We start from the raw sequence: 26,042 nt of genomic DNA, 5'->3' as shown, positions 1-26,042 counted from the left end.
CTAGTTTCTCCAACGTTACCTACCCTAACTTTAAAAGGGTTTGAACTCATACTAACAATGTCGGACATGGAGATTAGTTGCTACTAAATATTTATACCTGCCAGGTGTAACTGTTAAGTAATTGAGTGAACCAAATGACCAAGCTAATGTTAGCTTGCTAACATATGACCGGTTAAGAGTGAAGAGTAACAGCTGAGAGGGACAGCTAGTCTACTAGTCTACACATCAGGGGCATGTACAATCTGAACTCCAGATTGCTCCTGTGTGTGTGTGTGTGTGTGTGTGAGAATGAGCTTCTTTGTACTGATAAGTAGTTGGCACCTGCTATCAGTGTGTGATATGTAGTGTGAAGCCAAACTAAATTACCAAATAACGTCAGTTTTGTTAAAGGTTAATCAAATATTTCCAACTCATTTTAAACAGTTTGAATACTCACTGAAACACACATTCTCCAAGTATGCTAAAGTCCTGCACACATTTACAAACACAAACATAGTAATAGATTTACAAATAGCCAGTACAACCCAATCCTGGCTCTTACCTTTAGTCTTTATAAGTTTTATCGATTTATTTACTTTCACTAAGCACTGACACAGCGAGTCTAAGGGACCACAGATATTTGGATCTCGTTGTTTTATGTTTTGGCCTAGTGGAAGCACATACAGTACTGTAGAGGTTGAATAATAGAGGTCCAGCTCACATTTCTTGTTTGATTGATTTTTCACAGACTCAAACAGGTGACGAGATGGCTCTTCAAATGCCAGCCAGCAAAACAGAAGATAACATCCATTATGAAGATATCTTCTTCTCCAAGCGGAGACCTGCTCCATACTCTGACTCAGCGCAGGACAGTGGACAGCAGCAGGATACGCTGTATGCACAGGTCAAAGTGTCCCAGCCAGCAAACAGCTTAACACAGACTGATGACGGCCCAGAGGATCTCTACGCTCAAGTGAAGAAAAATGAGTATTGTTTTGTGATCACATTTGTTTTGGATTCATAATATACCTTTATTTTTTGCTTATACAATTTGCTTTATGTCTGACTGGACAGGAAAAAACCGTCTTCACTGGCTACAGTTAAATAAAGGGAAACTCAAAACCTCCACAGCCTGCAGCTTAGACTGTTTTGGCAGTTAACACATTGTCATAGCTCAAATTATGTACTGACCTCATACAGGAGTTGCTGTGCGATAAGTAATCTACATGTCAGATATGTGCAAATGAAAGTCCCAAAGCTCTAAATATCTTTTCTAAATGACATGAGAATGAATTATAGGGAACTTTACACCAGAGTCAGTTCTGTACACACATTACCAGTGTTGTACAAGATTATATTTAATTTTGAAATGTTTGTGTAATTGAATTTTGTGATATTTTACAAAATTTTTTTACCAAGGCATTTTCAAACTCATATTTTCTTATCTATTGTGTGTCTTACATATTTTGTATCCCACGTTTTCATTTGTATCTTAATCACTTTAAAAATAAACATGAGGTGTCATCTCTGCAGTTGAAGATATTTATTCATTGCACTGTAATAAAAACCTTGGCATACAACTTCTAAAAATACCTAATAATCTGTTATTGGTCCAACATCTCACATAGTGTGTAAACATCACCTTAAATCATACAATTTAATCACTAACATTACAAAAGTGGCAAGATGAATTATGCATAGTAATTCTCGGCCCCACTGGAAATCTGCTACAATATTTTAAGTAGTTAATGGACTTCTGATATATTTTTCATCAAGCTCAATTTAAAATAAAGGGCATTTCATAAGACTCAGTCAATAGTGTATTAAAATAGCTGTCGCTAAAATTCACTTAAAACCTTTTTATGATGAAAAAATGTTAAAACTTTATCACTGTCAGAATGTTGTCAAAAAAGATCTTTGGGCTTTAGCTTGTAAACATTAGCAGCCTAGACACTAAATGTTAAATGTCTCAAAAAGGCACTACAGGGTCATGTTGATTTAGTACCATGCCAGGTTATCTGAGTGAATGGAGGTAGTGACATTAGCTTCCCTACATGATGCACAGAAATCTAACCTTCATGTTGACAGTGAAATCTCCCTCCTACTTCCAACCCAGCACCAGTCCCTCAGTGTTGCAGCATTAGTGTGAAGTGTCCAAAAGGTAGGTATTGCATTGTAGATTATTTGCTTCTCCACTGATTCAATCTCTGATATGTGATTCCTAACACATTTCTCTTCATCAAAAGAGAAAGCCAAGAGTCACTGACTGTGTTTTAATGCACAGAGAAAGTTCACTACTGGCCTGGCTTTTAAGTCTATTATTAAAATGTGGCTGCCTTAAACCATCTTTGACTGAGCAGCAAGTACTAATAATCTCTCATACTAGCCACTGCCATGGGGTTTTATTTGTGCATATCCTATGTTGTGAAAACCAAAGAGTCGGATGTCAGCCAGGCATCACAACCTGGTTATCCAGTCTCAGTTTTTATGATTACATGGATAAAACCAAAACTGTGCTTTTAGCTAACCTGGTACTAAATTCTCTGTGTATGTAAACCCAGCCAGTGACTCTGGTTGCACCCTAATGATCTGAATCCTGTGTCATCAGTGACTAGCTCCCTGTTTCTGGAGGAACTTCCTGTCAGTAGGGTTTTAATTGTGCACTCTGTCCTCCAGGGCCTTCAGCTCAGCCTCCACCTGAGCTGGCAGATCAGCTCCAACTTGCTGAGTGAAGTAGCCTCTCAACTCCTTTGTCTCCTTCTGCCAGAAAGGCGTGGGCACATCGAACAGAGCACCCATATCCACCTTGCTGCCCAGACCTTTAGTGTCGATGGCGCCATCTTCTGGCAGCCAGCCGATAATGCTCTTCTTGGCCGCCTCATCCTCCCTCTCCCGGCTGCAGCGCTTGAAGATCCACTCCAGTACGCGGGCGTTTTCGCCGAAGCCGGGCCAGAGGAAGGAGCCAGTCGCAGAGTCCTTTCTGAACCAGTTAACATGGAAGATCTTGGGCAGATGAGTGGGGGCCTTTCGGTTTTCCATGCTCAGCCAGTGAGCGAGGTAGTCGCCAAAATTGTAACCGAAGAACGGCCGCATGGCAAAGGGGTCGTGCATAATCACCTTTCCTGAAGGAAAACAAACGTTTTTTAATTGTGTTAAAGAATTGGCTTTAGTAATAGTAAGAATAACTTCCTCATCATCACATTATCTTAATAACTCTGTAATGTCTGATATATTACAAGTGATGACAAGCAACCCTAAAACAATTAAGACTTTTTTTTTTTTTTTACAAACTGTAAATCAGTATAAATGTATTTACAGGAATTTAGACCATAGGGAAATTAGGTTGTGAGTTTGTACCTTTATGCTCAGCAGCTGCTGTGGCCTCAGACCTCATGGAGGCTCCAACAAAGACTCCATGTTGCCAGTTGAAAGACTCGTAGACCAGAGGGACTCCTGAAAACATCAACATTTTAGCATGTTTAAATGTTGCTTGATTCGATATTCAAATTGTAGCTGTAATGACGCAAACATGTAATATGTTAGAGAAGAAGTTGACACAAGCACTGCTGTGTGAGGCAAGCCATGCTCAGTATACTTAATGTGTTCAACCCTCTGCTGTATTATTTTATTACAGTGGCTATATTGTGAGTGAGAGTCTGAATGAGACTTCAGCAGGACAATGATGACTCATGACTAATATAGCTTAAGCTTTGTTTGAACAAAATGAAAAAATTCATCTAGGAATATTTTATATTTCTAAATGACTTTTGTCAGAAAACAAAGGATTTTCTACCTACAGTCCAGTTAAAAAGCACTATAACCTGTTCTTTTTTGTGTTTACATTATTTTTTACATGCAATAAATAAAAAAGGCCTAATCATTTGCCTCATTCAAGTCAACTCAAGAAACTGTCATTGCACTGCTGTGCAAGACAACAACACAACTAAATCACGTTACATATTACATTAGCTTTTTCACTTCTTTTCCCTTTATCTCTCTTTTACTTGGTGCATCTAGGTTTCCTTTTTTGGTTGCTAGAAGACTAACAACTAAATGCTTAAAATGTGAAATGATAGAAATGTATGTGAAAATGTTATGCTCATCAAATAATGTCTGTGACTATTGAAAGAAAAACTCTTGATGTGTATTAAATGAAAGCAGCGCCAACCTTCCGGCCTCCTGCCACCGAAGATAATGGCGTCGATAGGAACGCCTTCCTCACTCTCCCACTGGGGGTCAATGATAGGACACTGAGCCGCCGGGGCACAGAAGCGGGAATTGGGGTGAGCACACGGAGTGGAGCTTCCTTTTTACAGAGAGGAAACAACAGTTTATTCTACCTTCAATGCTTTGTAAACACACATCTGAATATCATGGTTCATATTGTGTCTGATCTTTGGGTATACCTCTAAATGGCACTGTATACACTATGGCTGTTCAGTTTAGTTTGATTTATTCAGAAAGCAGAATGTCTGTGATAAAAGGGATAGCAATATACACTATGGTGTGTCTTTGACTAGTTCTTAAAGTTTTATATGAGCCAGGCCTGCTCTGTGTGATACTGCAGTGAGTTTTTTTGGTCTAGTTCTTAAAAATCAGAACTGGTGGTAAAAGTGTTGGATACTCATGACTGTTCATTAGAAACTAAGTGGTAAAAACAAATCGTCTTCTCTAGAACTGCTGAACTACAAGCAGGACACTTTAGATTGATGTTACCTTGCTTCCAGGTTTTGCCGTGCCAGTCTGTGAGCGTGACCCCGGCTGCAGGGGGATCAAGGCCCTCCCACCACACTCCTCCATCGCTGGTCTCGCCAACGTTGGTGAACACTGTGTTTTTGGCAATGGTGGCCATGGCATAGGGGTTGGTCTTGTTTGAGGTGCCGGGAGCCACACCGAAGAAACCGTTCTCTGGGTTGATGGCTCTCAGTTTACCTGCAGAGACAGATGTGTCATATAAATCTACAGTACCTATGGAGTAACAAAGTGAGTGTGTGAGCCATCCTCCTCCCTCTCACCTTGGCTGTCGAACTTCATCCATGCAATGTCGTCGCCCACACACTCAACCCTCCAGCCTGGCAGAGTTGGTTTCATCATGGCCAAGTTGGTTTTACCACAGGCACTGGGGAAGGCCGCCGCTACGTAGCGCTTCACTCCCTGAGGGTTGGTAATACCCAGGATCTGAGGAGAGGGCGGTGAATAAAAATGTTACAAGGACAAATCATTCTATAAGGTTACTCAACCTTTCATGGACAGTCATCACTCAAAAGCACTGAAGGAGCATCACGGCCAGACACTTTTGAATGAACGACCACTGTTCTACAGTCGTCTACAAAATAAACCCTGCTATATTATTTTCTATTTAATGTTTTTTTTTCCAGGGACACCATACACAAAAAAATTCATCTCAAATTTTGACAGCAACAAATGAGCATCTTCCTAAGTTCCCTACCATGGAGAATTATGTGTAAAGTATTTGGGGCAGGCTTTAGGCAGCAATGTTCACTCACCAGCATGTGTTCAGCCAGCCAGCCTTCATCCTTGGCGATGCGGGAGGCTATGCGGAGGGCGAAGCACTTTTTCCCCAAGAGAGAGTTTCCTCCATAGCCACTGCCGAAGGACATGATCTGCCTGATGTCTGGCAGGTGAGATATCAGCACCTTGTCTGGGTTACAGGGCCACGAGTTGACCAGAGGGGCTGGAGAGGAGACAGACAGAGGTAATAGAGATGAGAAGGATAGTTAGTGTTGGTGAAATGAAATAGGGATGATGAAGTAAATAATGAAGGAGTTGAGGAAAGAGCCAGAGATGACAGGGAGGGAGATGGATGGAGCGATGGGGGTAGGATAGGATGGATAGGTGGGAAGAATAAACAGTAAGGACAGACCAGAGAGGGGGAATTTGTAAGATCTTAAGTAATACAATGGACTAAAATAACTTGTTTCAGGCTCTTGGAATTGGTACCTTTGAGCGGTAAAGGTCGTCCCACAGAGTGCTGACAGCGGACAAAGTCCACCCCTTCAGCCAGTTTCTTCAGGACAGGAGTGCCCATGCGCGTCATGATCCCCATACTGGCCACAACGTATGGTGAGTCCGTCACCTTGAAGGAGAACATAATGTTTATCAACCTGATTTACAACCTAAAATGTTCAGTGAGTGATAACCATAAAGTGCTACAGCAATTTATTAGAATATACTGTATGATAAATGACTACATTAAATTACAGCAATTTACAGCAAAGCATTGTTAGGTACAATACAACAGACTTATTGCTTTATTGAATGCTTTTTGAATATTTGAGTATCAAGTGTTGAGGAGCACAGTCAGTACCTGGACACCGTATTTACTCAGAGTGGAGCCTACAGGACCCATACTGAAGGGAATCACATACATGGTCCGACCTACAGATAGGACACACAGAAATATAAACAACACATTAATGCAGTTTATTTTTCCACTACAGGCAACATTATTTTGATATTCACAAATGTTGAAAATGAGGTTGTATTAGGCTGGAGATATCATGGTACCCTGTGGAGTTTTTGACCACTAGTAGTGCTATGGAGCATTGTTTTTACAAGCGGATCCCGGTTTTGTTTGTAACACGCACAAAGACGCGAAAGAACGACTAATGAGCGATACTGGGTGTGGCTAGAGGTGAAACAGGCTTGAAACTTTCAACCGAAGAGGGAAGTAACCACTGTTTTTAAGCCTGATGTTAAGTTTGAAGATAAAACTCCTATTTTATTCTTGATTGTTGGTTAATGTTCAGATTAAAATACTACCATTCAAAACTTTCAACCGTCAAAGTTTCAAAGGGAAGTTGAAAACACACATCTCCTGATAGCAAGGGACAAACATTTTATTTCCATCCAACAACATACCTGCCATGCAGCCGGGGAAGCGCTCCTCTCTGGCTTTCTGCCAGTCAGACTCGCTCATCCAGCTGCCCAGCTGGCTCTTCGCTCCTCCAGCAGGGATGGGGATGGTGTCTCTCTGGTTCTTGGTCACAATCACAGTCTTGCTTTCCACCCGAGCGACGTCCTTTGGGTCTGTGCGTGCCAACCAACTGAAAGACAGAGCAGGAATCAGAGCATGGTGAAGAGAAACTGAGTGAAGAGGCACTTAGTGGCCTAAAAGCCTTACACCAGTGAATGCATGTATGTAGGCAAGTATACAAATCTAAAGCCCTTACCAGTTCTCATATTTGGGAAGCTTCTTGACCATCCCGTCCTTCTCCAGTCCTGCCAGGATGTTGGCTGTTTCCTCCGGCGTCCCCGTCACCACATGCACACCGGTGGGCTTACACTCATCCGCCGCTCTCTTCACAAACTCAGCCACCGCCGGGGGCAGCGAGGGGATGGAGGCCAGGGACCGAACCCCGACATTCGCCCCAACCCCACCATGCCTGAAAGAGAACGGGCATTTAAGCAATGAATTACTTTTTTGACCCTTTCCTTACGACCAGAAGAAATTCCAACTACACTGATTGAACGTACAGTAACTCCTATACATAAATCAGGTGTCTTTTTTTGAGATGACAAGTGGATGAACAACATAATTCATTGGATTCGTCAAGTGTAGGGTACTGGAATCACTATAGTGCTTTCTTCCACAAACAAAACCATCTTAATATGCCCAAAGGATTACACAAAATCAGTGAACTGATATTGAAGCAGTCGTCACTAGAGTGAGTACTTGATTTTGTTTTGTGGCAGACCAGTGAGGCAATGTACATTAACAATGCCCTGGGGCTGAGTTAGGTGCAACTCAAACACACACACAAAAATACAACTGACTAACACATCTAATAATGCAGACAACCCAGATCAACTAATGAAATCTTCTTTCCATTTGTGTGGAGTGCATTCCTGTGCAAAGATAGTTTCCTGCAAGACCTGCCATGCAAGGTTCTTCCCAAATACAGTCCTGTGATCTATCATTTATGTAATGCTACAGCGGCCTCCTAGAACATTTCTAATTTTCCCTCAACAGACATCGCTATTCATTTCCCTTGTATGCTTTGCTGAATTTACAAACAGACTTCATCAATCTACCATGAGTCAACAGAAACATCCAGACTAGAGAACACATAGCCTTCTGTCTGATCTTATTCAATAATTTATGGGATGCTGACATTACCAAAGTCAGGAGATACACGACTGCAGTTTAACTGGATGACCTGACTCTGCAGAGTGTGTCCTTATTGGCTCAAGTGGACACACTTGGTTTAGTCAGTTAAGACAAGTTCAGTCTCTTACTCGGTTAATTTCTCTCCAGATATGACATGTTTTGTCTGCATTATCTTTGAGATTGTTCTGATCTATTTACTGCTGTCTAATTAGCTGTTTAACTGAGTGTTATGTGTTTTACAAACACAAATATGACTAAAACCTCACAGTGTGACAAATGTGTGAGGAAATGAGCAAAAAGCTAGACTTTGGCATTGATGCAAATTAATTTTTTGTACTAGTACAGTTTTAACAGCCACGGAAGAGCACGAGGGAGCACAAACACTTTTAACAGGTTTACATAAGGTCCCAAATTGGAGTTGTGTGATTTTCATGTGACAGCAGTGATAAATGGATGCCTTTGCTGCCCTGGGGCAGTTATTAGTACATCCTGAGAGCCCTCAAATAGACTTCTCCACATAAAGAGAGGCATGCGGGGGGCTGGCCTTTTGTTTATTAGCAGCATGGTATCCACAAACACAAGCCACTGAGTGGGCTGCAGCTATGCAAGCTGTTAAAACACAAACCTGTGTGTGCGTGTGTGTGTGTGTGTAACCTATCTATCCATAGCAATGGTCTGACAATGGAATAGACAATGTGTGTATCTGCTTTGTTGGCTGTGGGCAGTGTGGATGACCCCAGATGACCTCTTTAGAAAAATGTGAAATTCTGTAAAACATTTTAGGCTTAGTGCTCTAAAACTAGTGTCAATCATAAATTGACCAACATTTTCCCTCCAATAAAAAAAAATCAGTTCCGGCTAACAATTGGCTCCAATGAGTGTGCAGCACACACACACTTCTACTTGTGCATGCAGACATACACGCAAATCTGGTCGGAGCACCCAAAGGGCACGTGCAGCAGGCATGCCGAGAGGTTCACAGCAAGAAAGAAGATAGCACATAACTTGACAGTGAGAGGGCAAAGAGCTGAGAACAGTCTGATGCCAGCCTCAGGGTTCAAACTCCCTCTGAACAGGTGACCTGTGCCATGTCAGTTGTTTAACCATTGATGTGGGAGCAATTAATCATGAACAGACTCCAGTTTGGGCTGAAAATGCAGGCTGGACATACAGCGAGACACGATTGGCAGCTTAATTTTATAATTTTTTAACGTCTATCTTGAATTTTGCAATCTTGACAATAATGTGGATTTCACAACCACAATTTGGGGATGGCTGTAGCTTAGGTAGTAGGCATCAAGGACGTAACGTCCACTGGGGATAGGGGAAAGATGTCCCCCTCACTTTCAGACCAAATTTTCAGATTGATTTTCTTACTAAAGCCTCTCAGGACTGTATTCACTGTTCAGCCACCATACTCCAGATAAGAGAAGATCTGAATGGATAGAAATGTTGACATGCTCAGTTATTACCCCGCGTGCAAAGCCATGAGCTGAATAAACAAAATTGAGTGGATCGACAGGTGCTTAGTGGACTTTTTTTTTCTCCCCTCTGGGTTTTGCCTCTACCCTAGGCTACCCTACCTTATTATGTAGGTTGTTTAAATGTATGCAGCCTGAAAGGAATACCTGCAGACATTACTCAGGGATGAAAAAAAAGAATGCTACTCCCAACTGTGTTTTCAGATTTTAAAAATAATAATATTATTAATATTCTCCTAAAATGCTACTAGAATTAAATATCAGTCAAAGATAAGCAAGTAGAGGGCAGTGCCCTTTATAGTAAAGCTGGACCTACAACATTATCTATCAGAGATTACAGGGTAAAGGAAAACAAAAACTGAATTTAAGTAGGGTTAAAGCATTAATACAGCATAGTAATACACTGAACCCCAAATTGCAAGTGATGTGTCATCTCTTTGGACAAAAATGTCTGCCAAATAAATGTCATGTAAAAAATGCAATGTCATTTGGATTTTCACACACAAAATGAGACTTTGTGACATGCCTACCAGTTTTGGATGGTGGGCTTTTATTGGACAACAGGACTAGAGTCTACAGACATGCAAGCGGCTATGTTAGGCATGTTGGTGTTCGCATCAGTATGCTAACATGTGCCAAATTTCAAAGTGCAATCCACCCAATAGCTGTTGAGACATTTTACTCAAAACCACAAATATCAACCTTTTGGTGGTGCTAGAGCAAATGTCAGCGGATTGTTATATCTGTGACCTTTAGCCCAAGAAGACCAAAACATAAAGGCACTTTTTCAGTCTTATCTGTGATTAGATGAAGCAGTCTCATTTAATCATCTCTACAGTACTTTAGTCTCTCCCCACCACACAGTAAATCAATTACCTATGCTTCCAATCATCCATCCTGTCATGCCACTAATTACTGTAACCATTCGGGTGGTGCTGAGTATTATCTCCAGTGTGATTAGGAAAGGACATGACTGGATTTGCAATTAATTAACAGAAACTAAGCATTTGTTTGATTATTAATTTGCTTGCTATAGCTCGGGCGGTGGCTGACTTGAGACAGAAGAGAAAAGGTAAAAGAAGCCTGATGGAAGAACGCAGCTGCTAATCCCTTCTTTACATCAAAAAAAGCTGCAAGATTTGAAATCCTAAACGGACTCTGATGACCTTTGCTCCCCATTTCCCCCGCAGTCATTCCCTTTTGCCTTGGTCTCTGCCTCACCATTCCTCAACCCATCCCCCATACCTGATGAGAACCAGCATGCCTCCATTTGACAAATTCAGCATAGATTTATCCTGACATCAGCTTTGAAGAAACCCTTTTAAACGTGACTATTCTGCAGCACTGAAACAGGGAAGATCATTCTCTATTTTTTTAAGTGTGTACATTTGGAAATAAGCGCTGTTGCGCAGAGGGGAAAGGAGGAATGTCAAGGAACAGATAACTCTGATATGGTATCCATTCCCCTGGCTGTCAACTTTTCCTCCAAACACACCTCCAAAAATCAGCAAACCAATCCTCACACACCACAGCCAGACATGCCTACACTCCCCCTACACATGGATCCTGGTCAATAGTCTCTTTAGGGCAGAGTCTGCACACAGAGTATCACTTAGATAAAACATGCACACGTGCTGCATACATTAGCCTCACACATGGTACAACGACTACATGGGGAAAAACACACGGAACATGCTCCAGGACATTCAGGCAAATAAGAGGAGCCATTAACAATCTCTCAAGCAGAAATACAAACACAACGCACAGGAACACAGGCATCCCCTGTCACGAACTTACTGTACATGCCCCTAACCTGGGCTCACTCACTCACATGCATCCTTAATGGCAAAATAAAAGCAAACACACAATGCCATGGAGCGCTCACATTGACTCCAGAGTCCCTGTGTGATGTGGTGTCATCACAAAACCTGGAGGGGGAAAGTGGTGAAGAGAAGGAACGCAGAAAGATGACCCTTTTTTTTTTTTTTTTAAAGAAGCACACACTACTGTGACGTGTTGTTTAATCTATAAAGACACCTACACGTTTTTGCTCAATGTCCTCTGAGATCAAGTCTGACAAGTTTCTGGCAGCAGGCAGCATACATGTTGACAGAAAATGTTGTTGTTAAGTCTTAACAACAAGATTAGACTTTTTAAGAGAAACTCCTGAAAAAAAAGCTTAAAATATGTGACTGTTTTACTATAAATGAATACTGGATGGACGGTGGAATAGTGCCACCGGTCTTATCTCATTGGAAAAGTATCTATTAATGATGTATTCCCTGAAAAAAATTAATTTTCGCTTCAGAAAAAGTGGTGAACATTATCACAACGAGGTTCACATTAAATAGGCAGGAAAGGAAGATGTCCACAATACATTTTAAAATAAAATAAACAGGCTAAATGAAATTGGCTTAACTTAAGCAGGCAAACATACATTTGAATTGCACATTTTGAATGAATGGCAAAACCATTTAGCCATTTTGTTGATACTTAAGTATATATACTCTCTAAACATGAACTTGTATACAATGAAATATTTTGTTCACGAAGCTAAAACACGATTTAAATCCCCCCAAAAAACACACAAAAAAGTAACAATTACTCACCTTCGTATAACTCCCAGCAACAGGCACGACATCTTCGGTGCAAAACTAAAACTAGCTTATAAGATATAAACGTGTAAAAAGGCTCATTTAAGTTAGCTGAAGAGGTAACGTGAGGAGAGCTTGTCGCAGCTCATATCAGTGCTCTGAGGGGACCTTGCACTTTGCTCAGCGCGTACATTCACACAGACACACCTGATGTAACCTGTGTCCTGTTGTTGCAACACGACCACAGCGTACAGAGTCCACAAACTTCACACTGTTTACTGCTTTACAAAGTGAAGTTTTAACAGTGGGCACCGGCTCAGCTCAGCAGTGAGGAGGTGCCTTAACTTTTAAATATCATGTAGTTTACTTCCTCGCAGGTTGTGGCCACACTGTTGTGCTTCCTCTCCTCCAAACCGCGGACCGACCGACCGACCGACCGACCGGCTGGTTGGTTGGTTGGTTGGTTGGCTGTCCCTCCCGGCTGATGCAAGTTTCTACAACTCCTGCACCGCGGAGCACATTAGCACAAACACAGACGCTACAAACGTGCTTGGAGCCACAACCCGGAAATACGAGCAATGGAACGGAAATAGATCTCGCCAGGGACACAGCTAGGCTACTGGAGAGGGGTGTTCACATGAAAGTCCCCCCTCAAAAGCCTAATGGGGGGAAAGGGGTTTCAGAATGACAGCAATGTCAAAACCTTTAGGCTACTTTTCTTTTTTCTTTTTTTTTTTTTGCTAAAGTTTCCAGATACATGCTTTTTTTTATTTGTTAATTCAGCTACACTATGAAACAAGTGAGTGTCAAAATTATCCAAGTTGTTTGTTGTAGGAAGAGTTTTTTTCTATTACTTTTATTATCATACAATTTTTTCCTAAAGCTGTACTGCAGCTTGTTTTATTAGTAGACCTCAAATCGCAAATACAAGATCTACTGAAAACAAAAGGACCTAACTTCATAAAAGGTTTTGATGATTGTTTTTCTATATAAATTCTGCACTATGTATTTTTATGTTATTATTTGTATTTATTCCTATTACTATTATTATTGTTTAGATATGTTTCTTATTATTACTGAAATGTATTGCTTTCTGTATTGTTGTTTGTTCTGTGTTAGTTGGACATCGCAGTCTGTTTTTAGTGTATAATTTAAAGGGGCCCTCCAGTGATTTGAACTTTCATAAAGTTGGTGGACTTACTGGAGACAGATTAAAAAAGGAATGGCCAAAATTGGAGCAGCAGACGCCGAGATATTCAGACTTTTAACTCCATACTAGATCTGTAACACAGACTGTTAAAAGCGTAGATCTCTGAGCCCAGTCCGAAGAGCTCCCTGTATTATCCTTATATATAATGTTTATTTGTGTAATGTTGTAATTGCACTCCCTTAAGTCTTTTTCTTTTTATACATGTATTAATGTTATTGTATTTTGAGTTTCTGATTGTTTTTAATAAAGTTACAAAAATGAAACCTCCCACAAAATTGAATAGGAGAATAAAATGGAGGTTTCAAGTGACCGAATGCAAGCAAGATGACTTATTAACAGCTTATTTTATTGTATTAATCTTCACTTTTACTTGCAGAAATACTAAAGTTTCTAAATACTGGATTTTCCATTTGTTATATTTGAACTATGCAACAAGTGAGTGTCAAAATAACCCAAGTTAGTCTGACGTTGCGATCTGTTTTCAGTGCATATTTTGACTTTAGGTTGCTCCAAGCCATTTTTATACTAGAATGTCATCTTATAAGTGTGGCTTTAGGGCTGAAGTAAGGAGTATTTCCATTATCTATTAATCTGCTGATTATTTTCTTGAGTAACTGATTATGATTCATCAATTAGTAAAAAAAAAAAAAAAAAAAAAAAAAAAAACACAATATCCACCTCCAAAAGAAATGTAAATCTAGGACTTTGCAATTTTTGACATCATGTTACATAACTTTTAAGTACTGGAGCTCAACTTTCAAACAGTTCTTCAGAGCTGCCGCCAGAGGCCGTGAAGTTTCCCACTGAGTATGAATTATTATGAATATTGTTGTGATTATCACTTTTACAGCACTGATCATATATGAGTGAAACAGTTTTGACTTTCAGATGTGAGCCAGCAAGAGGCTTACACTTTATTCTAACAGTACAGGGCAATCAAGTGTGTCTGTGTGTGGTTTTAAATAGTGAGTTTCCTGTTAATGTTTCTCTCTCTGGGAACTGAGGGAGGGGGTCACACACATACATGCAAGCTGTGAGAGAGAGGGGAAGTAAAGGGGTGGGGATTGGGCAGAAGAATATACTGTACGAGATAAAGAGAGCTACAGCAGTGTAACATTAAACTTCAGCCCCCCTGTCTCGTGTTCTCTGATAGGGCCTGCAGAGTCAGCAGCCGACCAAAGAGACTCCCAAAGCACATGGACAACACACATGCTTGCACACACACACACACACACACACACACACACACATACATTCACTATGAAGGAATGCATACATGCTATACGCCCACAACTGCAGTACATGGTTATGAAAGGGAACATTCAAAAATGCAGCAAGTGGCAAAAACTAAAAGAAGCCGTTAAAAGCTGTGACATATTTAACCATTTAACTGTGAGGCCTAAATGAGTTGCCGTGCTGTTATTTGATTGTAGCATACACAGGTGGGAGTTGTGGCTTTTAAAAATCGTGTTTGACTGTATAATTGCTGATCACACATCTGTTCCTGTTTAAAGATAAGTCCCATCTTTTATGATGTTTCAGCCACACTTAAACAGTCTAAACCAATCTAAATGACACACACACACACACACACACACACACACACACACACACAACTTGCAATGTGAAACAATATGAATTAAATTAATGGATATAAATATCTCCTTTTTCTTCAGGAAGACTGACTTGCAAGAAATGCAAAAGGTGAATAGTGTATGGTTTCCATTCAAAAGATGTTGGACATATGAGATGTATATAAAATGTGGTAAAAGTACCAGGCAATTAGAAAGCCAACATGCAATATTTCAATAAGATAAACTGATACAAAGAATGTGAGTTCAAGTTTGCAATGCATTTGATTCCAAGCGCTGTCGTAGAAAAACTCTATAGAGAAAAGTATTCAATAGAAACTAGTGTTTTTATTCTTTGGTCATGGAATTAACTGCTGTTTAAGGTTGAAGAGCATTATTTCCATCAGCATGGGGTTATTCTGCTCATGGTAAAATAACAGATTCCACCGAGGCGTAAGTATTCTTAAGACCACTATGTAAGATCAAATGCTGGACTGTATGTGTCCTTGAATTCAGTTTCTTTACCCAATGTGGCACATTATTTTTTTGAAAGTCTTAACATTTTTCCATCAGCTGTTTTAATAGGGCACGTTAGCTTTATTAGCAATTCTGAGTGATGTGCAATCCAAGCTGTTCATTCCTAACAAGCTAGACGGTGGCTTGCTGTAACCATTTAGGTCTTAATGAGGAATATTTTTATATTTGAAGTTTTCTTGCTGTGTTTCAGAAAGATGAAACAGCAGCGCAGAAACTTTATATTGTAGCATTATATTACATTCATTTAGTCGCCGCTTTTGTCTGAAGCAACTTACAATAGATTTTTGACCCATAATGAATAAATAAAAGATCAAGAGGCAAAATGGAAATATGGAAAATACAGTATGTATACCATACATACTGCATCACTCATACATACTATGTCCATTCAGTCACAATGCATTGAGTTAATATGGTTAGTGTGTAACTGTGGAGGGGGATGATGCAATCCTGTAACACATGAACACTGTACAAACATAATTTACTGACATGGTCACAAATCCTAAAGTTCTCATCTCTCTACCTCCTTCCATTCCCCCTCCCCTGCTTTTGCTCAGATACATGACCTTTGTCCGCAGTATTTCTCAACAGCCTCCCTGACCTGAATAACACACTGCACTGAGTTTTAACCTCCCACTCAATCAAATCAAAGAATCAACAAATTAATGGTGCTCACACTGTAAACAAGTGCACCCTTTGCCCTTTGGATCCAACTTCAAGTAACGACTCTTGCCTGATGAGTGATGCATTATTGTGCTTCACTGTATGATACCACACACTACAGATGTTCAGCCAGATATGAAGAAGATTTATGCAGCACTCTTTAAAAGGAAAAGGAAACTACAATTCTACCCAATTTATTTATTTAACAGCAAGTTATCCGTCTTAATGTAACGCCGAGCATGTTGGCATAATGATAGCATGTAACAGTGCAGATGACCAGGATAATGTTTACAGTGGGAGGCTCTGACATCCTTTCTGTCCACTCAGGATCCTGTATTTGTTTTGGCTTTAGACACACAGCTCCTGATGAAAGAGCCCATGTGACAGCAGATGTACGACAGCAGATCCCTGTAATGCTGGTCGCAGTAGCAGACACATTTTGGCCTCAGGTTTATAGTGATCAATACTGAGCTAAAGTGGTGCTCTCCTGCTGCTGGGATTGTTTGATTGTGGAGATGTGTCTTTATATAACCTCGAGTAGGCTGTTTATGTCATGTGTCTTTTTGTATTAAATCCATATTGTACTTGGAATAAGTTTTACCCTTTTATAGTTTAATACATTTTCTATATTTTACAGGAGAAAATTTGTGTCATTGAAGCTATCTGGTTCATAAACCCTTTGATATAAGCATGTGATTTTGATAACAAATAACATATACCTTCACAGGTTTACTCTGGTGCTGTTTTTTATTATTTTACAATGGTTTGCCACAGAGCACTTTCATTTACTCCACTCAGAACAGCATCATCATCTAGTGGACACAGTGAGAAATTACAGAACAAGTTGGAATATGGTTGATGTCTTCATTTACAAAATGTTAATTTAAACCACTGCAATATATGAGATTACTTGTGGAAAGGGCTTTATGTGATAATGTGTTTTTTTTTGTTTTTGTTTTTTTACATATATACAATTATGTTAGTGTTTTTTTTACATAAGTTTTTGCAGTTGATGCTGATTTTTCCCTTTCTTTGGACTTTAATAAAAAAGTATTTATTTATTTTAAAGATTTAAATTCACAATTTGTATTTTTTTTAAAGTGACCCTTATTCTGGAACAAGCCATTTGTTGCAGTGTCACATTAATATAATTAAAGAACAGAATAGTGACATTTTAATTTTAAATTTGAATTCTTAGTTTCAGAGGATCATTTCAAGATTAATCTGAGTACAAAGAATAAAGTCTGATTTAGTTCATATTTTTTATTATTTAGATTTTAACACAGTGCCACTGATTCTCTTAAATAAATAACCTGATTTTATAAGACTGCACCTAAAGGAAACTAATTAGAATTTTTAATTGTTTTTTTAATTTATGAGTTATGAGGCCCAATAATTTCTTCATGGTATAGCTTAGTGAGTAAGAATAATGAGTATTAATACAAAATAATCTATATATATATATAATAATACTGAATATGAATTGTTATAGATATCATGTAGAATTATAGTATAATATAACGCACGTTTTCAACATAAAATAGATAATAACAGTCGACAGTTAGAGTAATTACATGCCATTTCCGTGAGTAAGTTTGTGCTTTGAGGCTATCTAGAATATTTCTCATCAGTGGCTTTTGTTATGGGAAATGAAATACCAAAGCTTCCTAAAAACTACAAGTCCCATAATACAACGTGAGCATTCGACTTTAAAATTGGGAAAGTACGGAAATGTCTGCGCGTTACTTTCATTTTCGCTTTTTATGCTGAGTAACTGTGAGTATTTTTCCGTGTCGTGCACGGCATTGAATTACACAGTTAAAGAGCTTATTACTGTTCTTTCTCACCGCTTTCTTGAAGCGTAAACGCTTTTCTAAACTTATTCCAATAACTTTTCATCTACACAGACGACATGGCTTCTCTGGGTATTCGCGTCGAGTCGAAGAAACAGGTGAGCACGAGCGTCTGCTAGCATGATTTAAAAGTGTTGTATTCCAACATTTTAAACCCACTTTCCCTTCAAACACTTGGTTTGTGTGTCAGTGACGCTAACAGGTGAGCAGGTGCTCAGATAAGTGTTTGTTTTGAAAACTAGCAGGGGTCATACGAGGTGAGCAGGTAGTTATCAGGTAATTAGCTACGGCCTGTGAAGTTGTGTGAATAGTTTTTACTAAATATCCTTCATATAGAGACAGTGTCAAAATATATAAAAGATTATAACTAAATCATATAATCTCTTCATTGCAGGTGGATGACTTCAGCCAAAAGCTCACCAAGGAGGTAATTTATCCAATTGTTACAAATCTTTCCACAACTGCCCCGTAAATTTAAGTTTGTCACATTTATATGAACGGTGTTGCAACTTTTTTTAACAGGCAGAAGAGCTGGTTTCAAAATTCTTCCCTCAGAAGATTGAAGAGCTGCAGATGTTGTTGAAGGTATTAATCTGTGACTGTGTCAGCCATACTGGGGTCCTGCAGGGGTCACCAGAAAAACAAGGAGACTTCCTGTTCCTTTCCTTAGCAACAACACTCTTTTATAAGGATGTTTCTCGAGACAAAATGTCTTCAAATCATGGTCTGTAATCTAAGATACATGCATTTGAGTCCTTGACATGTAAAAGTGTATGTCAATCCCTGAAAATGTATCAGAAGTAACAGGACATTTATGACTTGTGTTTTCTATCAGACGTCTTTCAGCTGCGATGACCTGGCATCCCTGAAAGCTCCACTGGACATCCCGATACCAGACCCAGCTAAAGAGGAGGCCAAACGCAAGAAGAAAGAGGAGGCAGGTCCCACACTTTATTGTCTAAAAGTTTGATAGAACTCCAATGAAGGGAGCATGCCCTTTAAATATATCTAAGCATTGGAGGGTTAAGACATGTCTTTGAGTACAGTAATTGACTCCAGGTTTAATTTTGTTAATTTGTTAAGAGGTAATTGCCAAATTAAGAAAACACCTCAGGGGGTTAAGAGGTTGAATGGAAACTAAACACCAGTGTCTTATTATATAAATGTGACAGGTTTTCCCAATAAGGAGTCTTTGTTAAGTATTTTATTTTCCTAACCACTGAATTTCTTCAGGAGCACTACATAAAGCCTCTCAACTGGGATCCTTAGCCAAGGGTTTATATTTAGCGTTTCATAAAATATCAAGATACAACACTGAAACTGAGTCCTTTGTTACCATGGCAACCAATCGCTGTGCAATTTCCAAGGACTGTTTTACAAATTGGCAGTGAGTGGGCCTTTTATTTTGGGTGATCTTTAGAAAATCTAAAGCTGTGAGTTAAGCGTTTATTTGGCATTAAATCATATATATATAACATATATAACGTAACGGAACAATGCCAGTGTCATTAGTTTCATGTGGGGAGAAATGGGTTGAGGATTTGGGATCAAACAGCAACTCTTGGGAACAAACTTGAGGCTGTTGGAGTGCATTCAGAAGCTGGGGGCAAGGAGCAAGGGCTGCTGGAACTAGGTTACATTTCTTATACAAAAATATATAAATATATATTATACAAAAAATCCTACATTTGACATCTTCATTTAGCCAGCCACTGAAAAAAACGTGTGAGAGCTGTCTTAAGAGATTAATAGTCAGTGAAAACTCTTTGACCTGCTGCCTTCTGTTCTTATGCTGCAGAAGGAGGCGAAGGAGGGGAAGAAAGACAAGGACAGCGATAAAGAGGAGGAAGATTCAGGTAAATGAGAAGACAGAGATGATGATGATGATGATGACAAGTGACAAAGCAACGTGCTGACCGAATGTGGAAGAAATATGATGATCCCATGCAGTGGATGTGAAATACTGTACAACACAGTCACTTTATGAAACAAGGATATCCCTGTTTTTTGGAGTCCTGTGTGATTGCAGTCTGTACAAGAACATGTTTATCAGGTGATGGTCGTAGATTGACTATGATTGGGCAGCTATATTTATTCAAAAAATATTTATTAAAAACATTCTCACGACAAACCAATCCCTGCAAGGCATTATTGCTTTTCTACCTGTTCCCTAACCAATAATATTGAAATGGAGGAGTCCAACTATAAAATGAGAAAACAAAGCCAGTTAAGGCATGGTTTACCCATTGATTCTCCGGGATTGATTAGTAGTAACTGGGGAGCAAGTGAACCATTTTTATGTGCATGTTCTAAATTAAAAAGGAAACCCTCTTAGAAAGAAGCCCAACTGAACCAGAATTTTCTGATATTGTGACTAAGGGAAGCAATGTTTGGGGATATTTTGTCCTTCAGGGCCTCCCTGCGGTCCCATCTGCACCAACGAGCGAGTGGAGAGTCTCCTGCAGGAGGTCAAGCCTCAGATCCAGACACTGAAGGAGAAGCTCAACACGGTCAGTCAGTCAGTCTCAGCTACGTTTTGTACCAAGAAAATCAGTTTAAATGTGGTTATTACCTTTTCTTATCTAGTGCACAACATATGTAAGGAATATGCCTTTGAGTGCATATGATTGAGTGCTTTTAAGTAGCAAAGACAGGCTCACATGCCAAGTGGTTACGTAATTATGACAAAGGATCTTCTCCTGTTTGAGTGTGTTTAGGCTTGTTTTAAATGGGGCTGTGTTGGAATTTTAATAACAGGAATAACTGTGAACACTATGACGAAACTCATATATTCCACTAGAGATTAATAAATTCAGATTTTCCTGGCAGGTGTCAATGTGGGTGCAACTCCAAATCCCTAAAATTGAAGATGGTAACAACTTTGGAGTGGCTGTGCAGGTTGGTAACTGATGATCATTTGGTGAAGCAGTAGAATGGCTCTCTTGTTCTGTGTCTTGAAAAGAGGTTTACCTCATGTGTTGTTACTCTCTCGTGTGAAATGTATCTAGTTAGGTTTAATATCTTTGTTCCTGTGCAACAGGAGAAAGTGTTCGAGCTGCTGACCAACACGCGCACCAAGATAGAGGGATTCCAAACCCAGATTTCAAAGTAAGAGCCCACACCAATGCAGCTAGCTTGTGGTGGATTGTTTTTATTTGAATGCTAAACAAAAGATGCAGTCACACTAACAAGCTGCATCATCACTTTCATCAGTGCTGATGTAGTTGCTCATGTCCCTGTCTCCCCCTTCATCCACCCACACAGGTGTTGTCAGTTATTTTGGCTGGTTATATATAGCTCTTTTCAGCTTGCAGTTTGCACACTCATGCTAGTAATTTGCGGAGATCACCATAAATATGTTAGTTGTTCAGCCTAAACAGGTGCAAAGGTGTTAGACAGGCATGGACTGTACACATGCAGTCCTGAGAAGAGAGAGAAGTAGTCTTAATAACTGAACACACTTTTTATTAAGGGCTACAGGGCCTTTCAGAATTTTTCGTCTATTATTTACAGCTCCCTTCTGTGTAATGAGTTTATGCATCGGTGCACTCAGTGGGAAACGCAAGAACCTCTTCATTTTAAAGCAAACAATACAATCTTCCCCTCTCAAATTAAAATTCATAAGCAATAAAACACACCGTTGCTCAGTTTAATACACTACTACACTATACTTGTTCTGGTATGACCAATAGTTTATGGTGACTAATGTTAGAAAACGTAGTGTAAATATTGCTGTGTAACAGACATTACAGAGTAAGTTTACTGAGTTCATTACGCTACAATAGCTTAGCATTTTAGCTCGCTTTAATCAAAATTGGACTGTGTTGCTTAGATATCACAATTATAACAGAAATTTGGACATTTAGTGAGACACTCAGGGTGATTTGAAAGATGATGTAGTAATGTATCCTGCTGAATGACAAGTAACTTCTCTTTCTTCTGTTTGTCAGATATTACAGCGAGAGAGGTGATGCTGTGGCCAAAGCCTCCAAACAATCCCATGTGGTTAGTATCTCACGTTGTGTATCTTGATCAGAGTGGTACATTGTAATGCATGTATTTGTGTTTCTGTGGTTTAATGGTCACACACTCAGTGATAGAATAAATTAAGATTAAAGATATGGACGTGCACTGTGTGCCACCTGCAGACTGTATCCTCTGTTTTTGTGTAAAATAAAAACTACAATGTTCTGCTCTGCTCAAATTGGGTACATACTGGATGTGTCATCTACTGTATGTTTTTGCATATAAACTCTGTTGTGTGCTTTCTGCTGCAGGGAGACTACAGACAGCTGGTTCATGAGCTGGACCAGTATCAGTACTGTGAGCTCCGCCTTGTGGTCCTGGACATCCGCAACACATATGTAAGACACCTACACCCTGTTGTTTACTGTTAGGTTGCTTTGCAAAGAGGTTGTATTTCTTATATGTATTTGTGTAGACAAATCTGAAAATTGTATAAAACCTTTCAACACACAACTGACAATGACCATTTGACTGCATTAAAGACTGTCTTCTGAATATGAAAAGTATCAAACGTAATATACCATCTGTTGTAATCACACACTGCATTTTGAATAAAACTACCCACGCATCTATAAAATATTCTAGCCGTGTTCCAACAGCAGGGATGGTGGCTAAATGGAATCCATTCCTTCTTAATAGGAGGGTAATTAAACTAATTGCTGTGCTTGTGTTAAATTGATTGGTGCTCTCTTTCCCATCCATTAATCACTGTTTGTCTCCTTCCTCTGGCTATTGTCCTCCTGTGTTTGATGCTGTTAATGAACAAGGCAGTACAGGTGATGATGAAAGGAGCCGTGTGACACCATTACGGCTCTGGATCTGGGCGTCTCTCTCTTTTATTACTGCCTCTAACCTTTCTGTCTCTCTCACATGCTGCCTATATCTTTCTTCTATCTTTCTCACACTACAATTCCACTGATGTCTCTCTCTGTATTTCTCTCTCCAGGCTGTGCTGTTTGACATCATTAACAAGAACTATGACAAGATTAAGAAGCCCAGAGGAGACAAAGCTCTCATCTACTGAGACTGACTTCAGCACTCTTAACAAGATACAACTAGTGTAGTATGACACTCAACAAGTAACAATACACCTGCTCTGACAAAAATGTCTTCTTTTTCTTGTTGTGCATTCATTTTGGTTCAGATTACAAAATAAAGCAGCATGATTCCAATAATTCTGTCTGCGCTTCTTTTTTTTTCCCCAAATGGGAATTTCAAATCTGGTTTTAGACTAATATTGACCTACAATGAAAGTAACCTGCATATTGCCAGAGTTATGTAGTGTTGTCAATGGTGTTTACAGGTAATATACTATACCTAGAGTCTCTTCACAACCCTAATGGGATGTCATTTTGACTTTGCAAAACTTGAGCCCGAGCTTTCAAGGTCACAATCACATCTCCAAAACATCATCTACTGAGGGTTTCATACTACTCAGGCTGTTTGTCGATGTCCGTGTTGGTAAAAAGTCCCTCTCCTGGCAGACCAGGACAGCCCCAGCTCGGTTTGAGTCTGTACCATCCCTGATAGAGTCCTCTCCATCCCAGGTAGCCCAGAGCTCCTCCCAGCTGCTGGGAGGGGAACTGGGGGAAGTGTGCGAGCAAACACAGCAGCAGGAACATCCAAACAGCAAGTAGAACTACACACAGGAGGAAGATGAACCTTAAAGGGGCACCAGGCAACCTCTGCAGAGGCTTCGCTCGGGCCAGGTGAGGGCCAAAGACAGACATTTCCTCCACAAGCAGCAGGCAACACAAGCACAGGATGAGCACGTCCTGGGATACTTCGTAACCTCTCCACACCATGTTGGCTTTGAGGCAGGAGGCCTTGGTCTGGTCTTCGTGCAGGAGCAGCAGGGGCTGTACTGAGGAGGCAGTGCCTTGGATATCCTGGGCAGGGGTCATAGGTTCATAACAGGTTCCTGCTGCATCCTCCAGCAGGGCCAGGAGACGCTGACAGCCCCACCAGAGCAACCCGACTACCCCTACTCGAGAGAGGTGGCGGAGGAGGAGAGACGGGGAGTGACGGGCTGAGATGGAGAGGAGAAGGATGAAGGAACCTGTGAAGATGCAGGTCCAACCCCAAGTGGACTTAAGGAACTTCCTGTGAGAGAGAGTTGAAGCAGAAATCAGTCAGAAAGACTGTAACCGTGGGTATAACTGCTGCCATAGGACCAGCTTACTGACGCATGTATGAGTCTGAGGTTGAATTAAAAGTTCTGGGCTCAGTCGATTAACATACAATATTAATATACAACGTTTGATGGATTTATAAATTGCCAGGAAATTATTCATGTTGTTACAATGCATAGATTTAAACATTTTTTGGGGGGTGCCAGGCTAATCTGGCAGCAAAAGAAAATCAATTATTAATCATTTACTAACATTATAATAGTAACCTTGATTAATTATTCAAACCTTTGAACTTTAACTGAACAGTGGCCACAAGTGACAGGATAATGCTAAATGGTACATCACAGTGTGAGAGAGGAGTGAGTCAAAGTTAGCTAACATTAGTTAGCATTAGCCATCACAAATGTAGTAAACTAGTCAGGGTGGTCTTGAACCTTAGCCCCATGTCTCACATTGGCCCTTCCTAATTCAAGGAATTAAAATGGTTGACGGTAGAAGATAGTGTAAGGCAGCTGAAATTGACTTACACGTAAGATCTTGTAAGGGAATTGGCTATGGTATTTTAAGAATTATTTTATGCTAGTTAGGGACTCGCATGGATATTTAACTAGAGGCAGAGCCACATACATTGTGCCATGTAGATTTAAGACACTAGAGTGGAATAGACTTCCAGTAGAGATAAAATCAAGTCAGTCAGTCTTGGTTTAAACATGCGTGTGAGAAATGGTTATAAATCTATGTGGGTATGTGTGTATGCACGGTATGCTTGTAGGTACGTGCGCTCGTGTGTAATATATATATTATTGCTCATAAATTCAACTCTCCATTTGTAAGACTAGTAATGTGTTGAATCTTTTTTCAAAAGTTACATAATCTCACTTTAATAATGATAAAGGAATCCTGCTTATCTATATTTGGTGTGAAAGCGCAATTTTAAATGTAACTTTTAAAACGAACTGGTATTTAATGTGCCAGGTGAGTTTAATGATCTTTGGGCTCATATTGACACCCATTCAGGACAGATTTTAAAGGAGCATGCAGGTCCAACTGAAATATGAGATTTCCATTTAAAAGCAGAAACACAAACTGTAGTTTGTCAGAGCTCTTACCTGTACAGGTAGTGGTTGCTGTTTGCGAAGATGCTGTACTTTGACACCCAAAAACTCAGCACAGGACCAAACAGAACCAAACCAGACAGCATCAGGTGGAAATGTCCTCTGACAAGGTTGCTTCCTAAAATTCTGGCCAGTAAGTTTGTTACAAACACCAGAGCAGCATTCAGGAGCCTGAGGATGAATTTTCCCGGCAGTGTCAGCTCTGCAGCCATCTTGTGTAACTTCTCCAAGTTGATCTCTGATGGGAAGCCATTTGAGGAGCTTTCAGTCTTTAGATCCATGTTTATCCACTCTACCTTTTGTAGTTTTAGATTGATTACAATGTTCTCCTCTTCTTTTCTCTTTGTGTCAATTAGAGCTCTGTGGTGGAGTCTGCCTTACTTTCTTTCGTCTTTGAAAGGCACACCAGTTCTACTCTGGGAGCCTTTCTACTTAATCACTGTCAGGCTTGCAAGAGAGCACATGGTTTTTAAAAATACAACCCCTCTGTTCCCTTCACCCTCAAAAGCCCTCCCCCTCCACAACATAGACTCAGTGTGTGGACATGGTAATGGCTGCTGCTGTAACTGACCCCATTACTCATAAAACAATGATCCAAGGCATTGTGAATTTGATCCCATTAGATGGCAGCTGATTTGAAAAAAAAAAAAAAAATATCTGTGGCTTGAAAATAAACCCCAAATTGTGCATGATGGCTAAAAACAACTACATTGCAATCAGACTTACTGATGTGATGCAACATTGTTCAGT

General features: G+C 39.9%; 3 protein-coding genes across 3 annotated transcripts; 1 reads left to right on the top strand and 2 right to left on the bottom strand.

The window, feature by feature from the left end:
• Nucleotides 1–1,507: 1,507 nt before the first annotated feature.
• pck2 (phosphoenolpyruvate carboxykinase 2 (mitochondrial)) lies at nucleotides 1,508–12,800 on the bottom strand. Its single transcript, XM_044176969.1, has 11 exons — nucleotides 12,201–12,800; nucleotides 7,173–7,385; nucleotides 6,862–7,046; nucleotides 6,308–6,378; nucleotides 5,941–6,076; nucleotides 5,487–5,674; nucleotides 4,995–5,157; nucleotides 4,696–4,911; nucleotides 4,148–4,285; nucleotides 3,337–3,432; nucleotides 1,508–3,101 (listed from the first exon to the last, which is right to left on the bottom strand). Exons 1-11 carry the CDS (start codon nucleotides 12,230–12,232, stop codon nucleotides 2,632–2,634), a joined length of 1,908 nt encoding a protein of 635 aa, XP_044032904.1. The 5' UTR covers nucleotides 12,233–12,800; the 3' UTR covers nucleotides 1,508–2,631.
• Nucleotides 12,801–17,868: 5,068 nt separating this feature from the next.
• Nucleotides 17,869–23,220, top strand: psme1 (proteasome activator subunit 1). Its single transcript, XM_044176968.1, has 12 exons — nucleotides 17,869–17,942; nucleotides 18,074–18,117; nucleotides 18,414–18,446; nucleotides 18,542–18,604; nucleotides 18,855–18,956; nucleotides 19,818–19,875; nucleotides 20,432–20,529; nucleotides 20,849–20,917; nucleotides 21,060–21,127; nucleotides 21,970–22,024; nucleotides 22,297–22,383; nucleotides 22,992–23,220. Exons 1-12 carry the CDS (start codon nucleotides 17,930–17,932, stop codon nucleotides 23,067–23,069), a joined length of 768 nt encoding a protein of 255 aa, XP_044032903.1. The 5' UTR covers nucleotides 17,869–17,929; the 3' UTR covers nucleotides 23,070–23,220.
• Nucleotides 23,005–25,789, bottom strand: LOC122866814 (fat storage-inducing transmembrane protein 1). Its single transcript, XM_044176967.1, has 2 exons — nucleotides 25,287–25,789; nucleotides 23,005–24,148 (listed from the first exon to the last, which is right to left on the bottom strand). The coding sequence occupies exons 1-2, from the start codon at nucleotides 25,571–25,573 to the stop codon at nucleotides 23,476–23,478; spliced, it is 960 nt and encodes a 319-aa protein (XP_044032902.1). The 5' UTR covers nucleotides 25,574–25,789; the 3' UTR covers nucleotides 23,005–23,475.
• Nucleotides 25,790–26,042: the final 253 nt, after the last annotated feature.

This window comes from Siniperca chuatsi, linkage group LG19, assembly GCF_020085105.1.
Source record: "Siniperca chuatsi isolate FFG_IHB_CAS linkage group LG19, ASM2008510v1, whole genome shotgun sequence".
Taxonomy (NCBI): domain Eukaryota; kingdom Metazoa; phylum Chordata; class Actinopteri; order Centrarchiformes; family Sinipercidae; genus Siniperca; species Siniperca chuatsi.
Note: the sequence above shows the minus strand (reverse complement) of the source record. Positions and strands in the feature narration are given on the sequence as shown.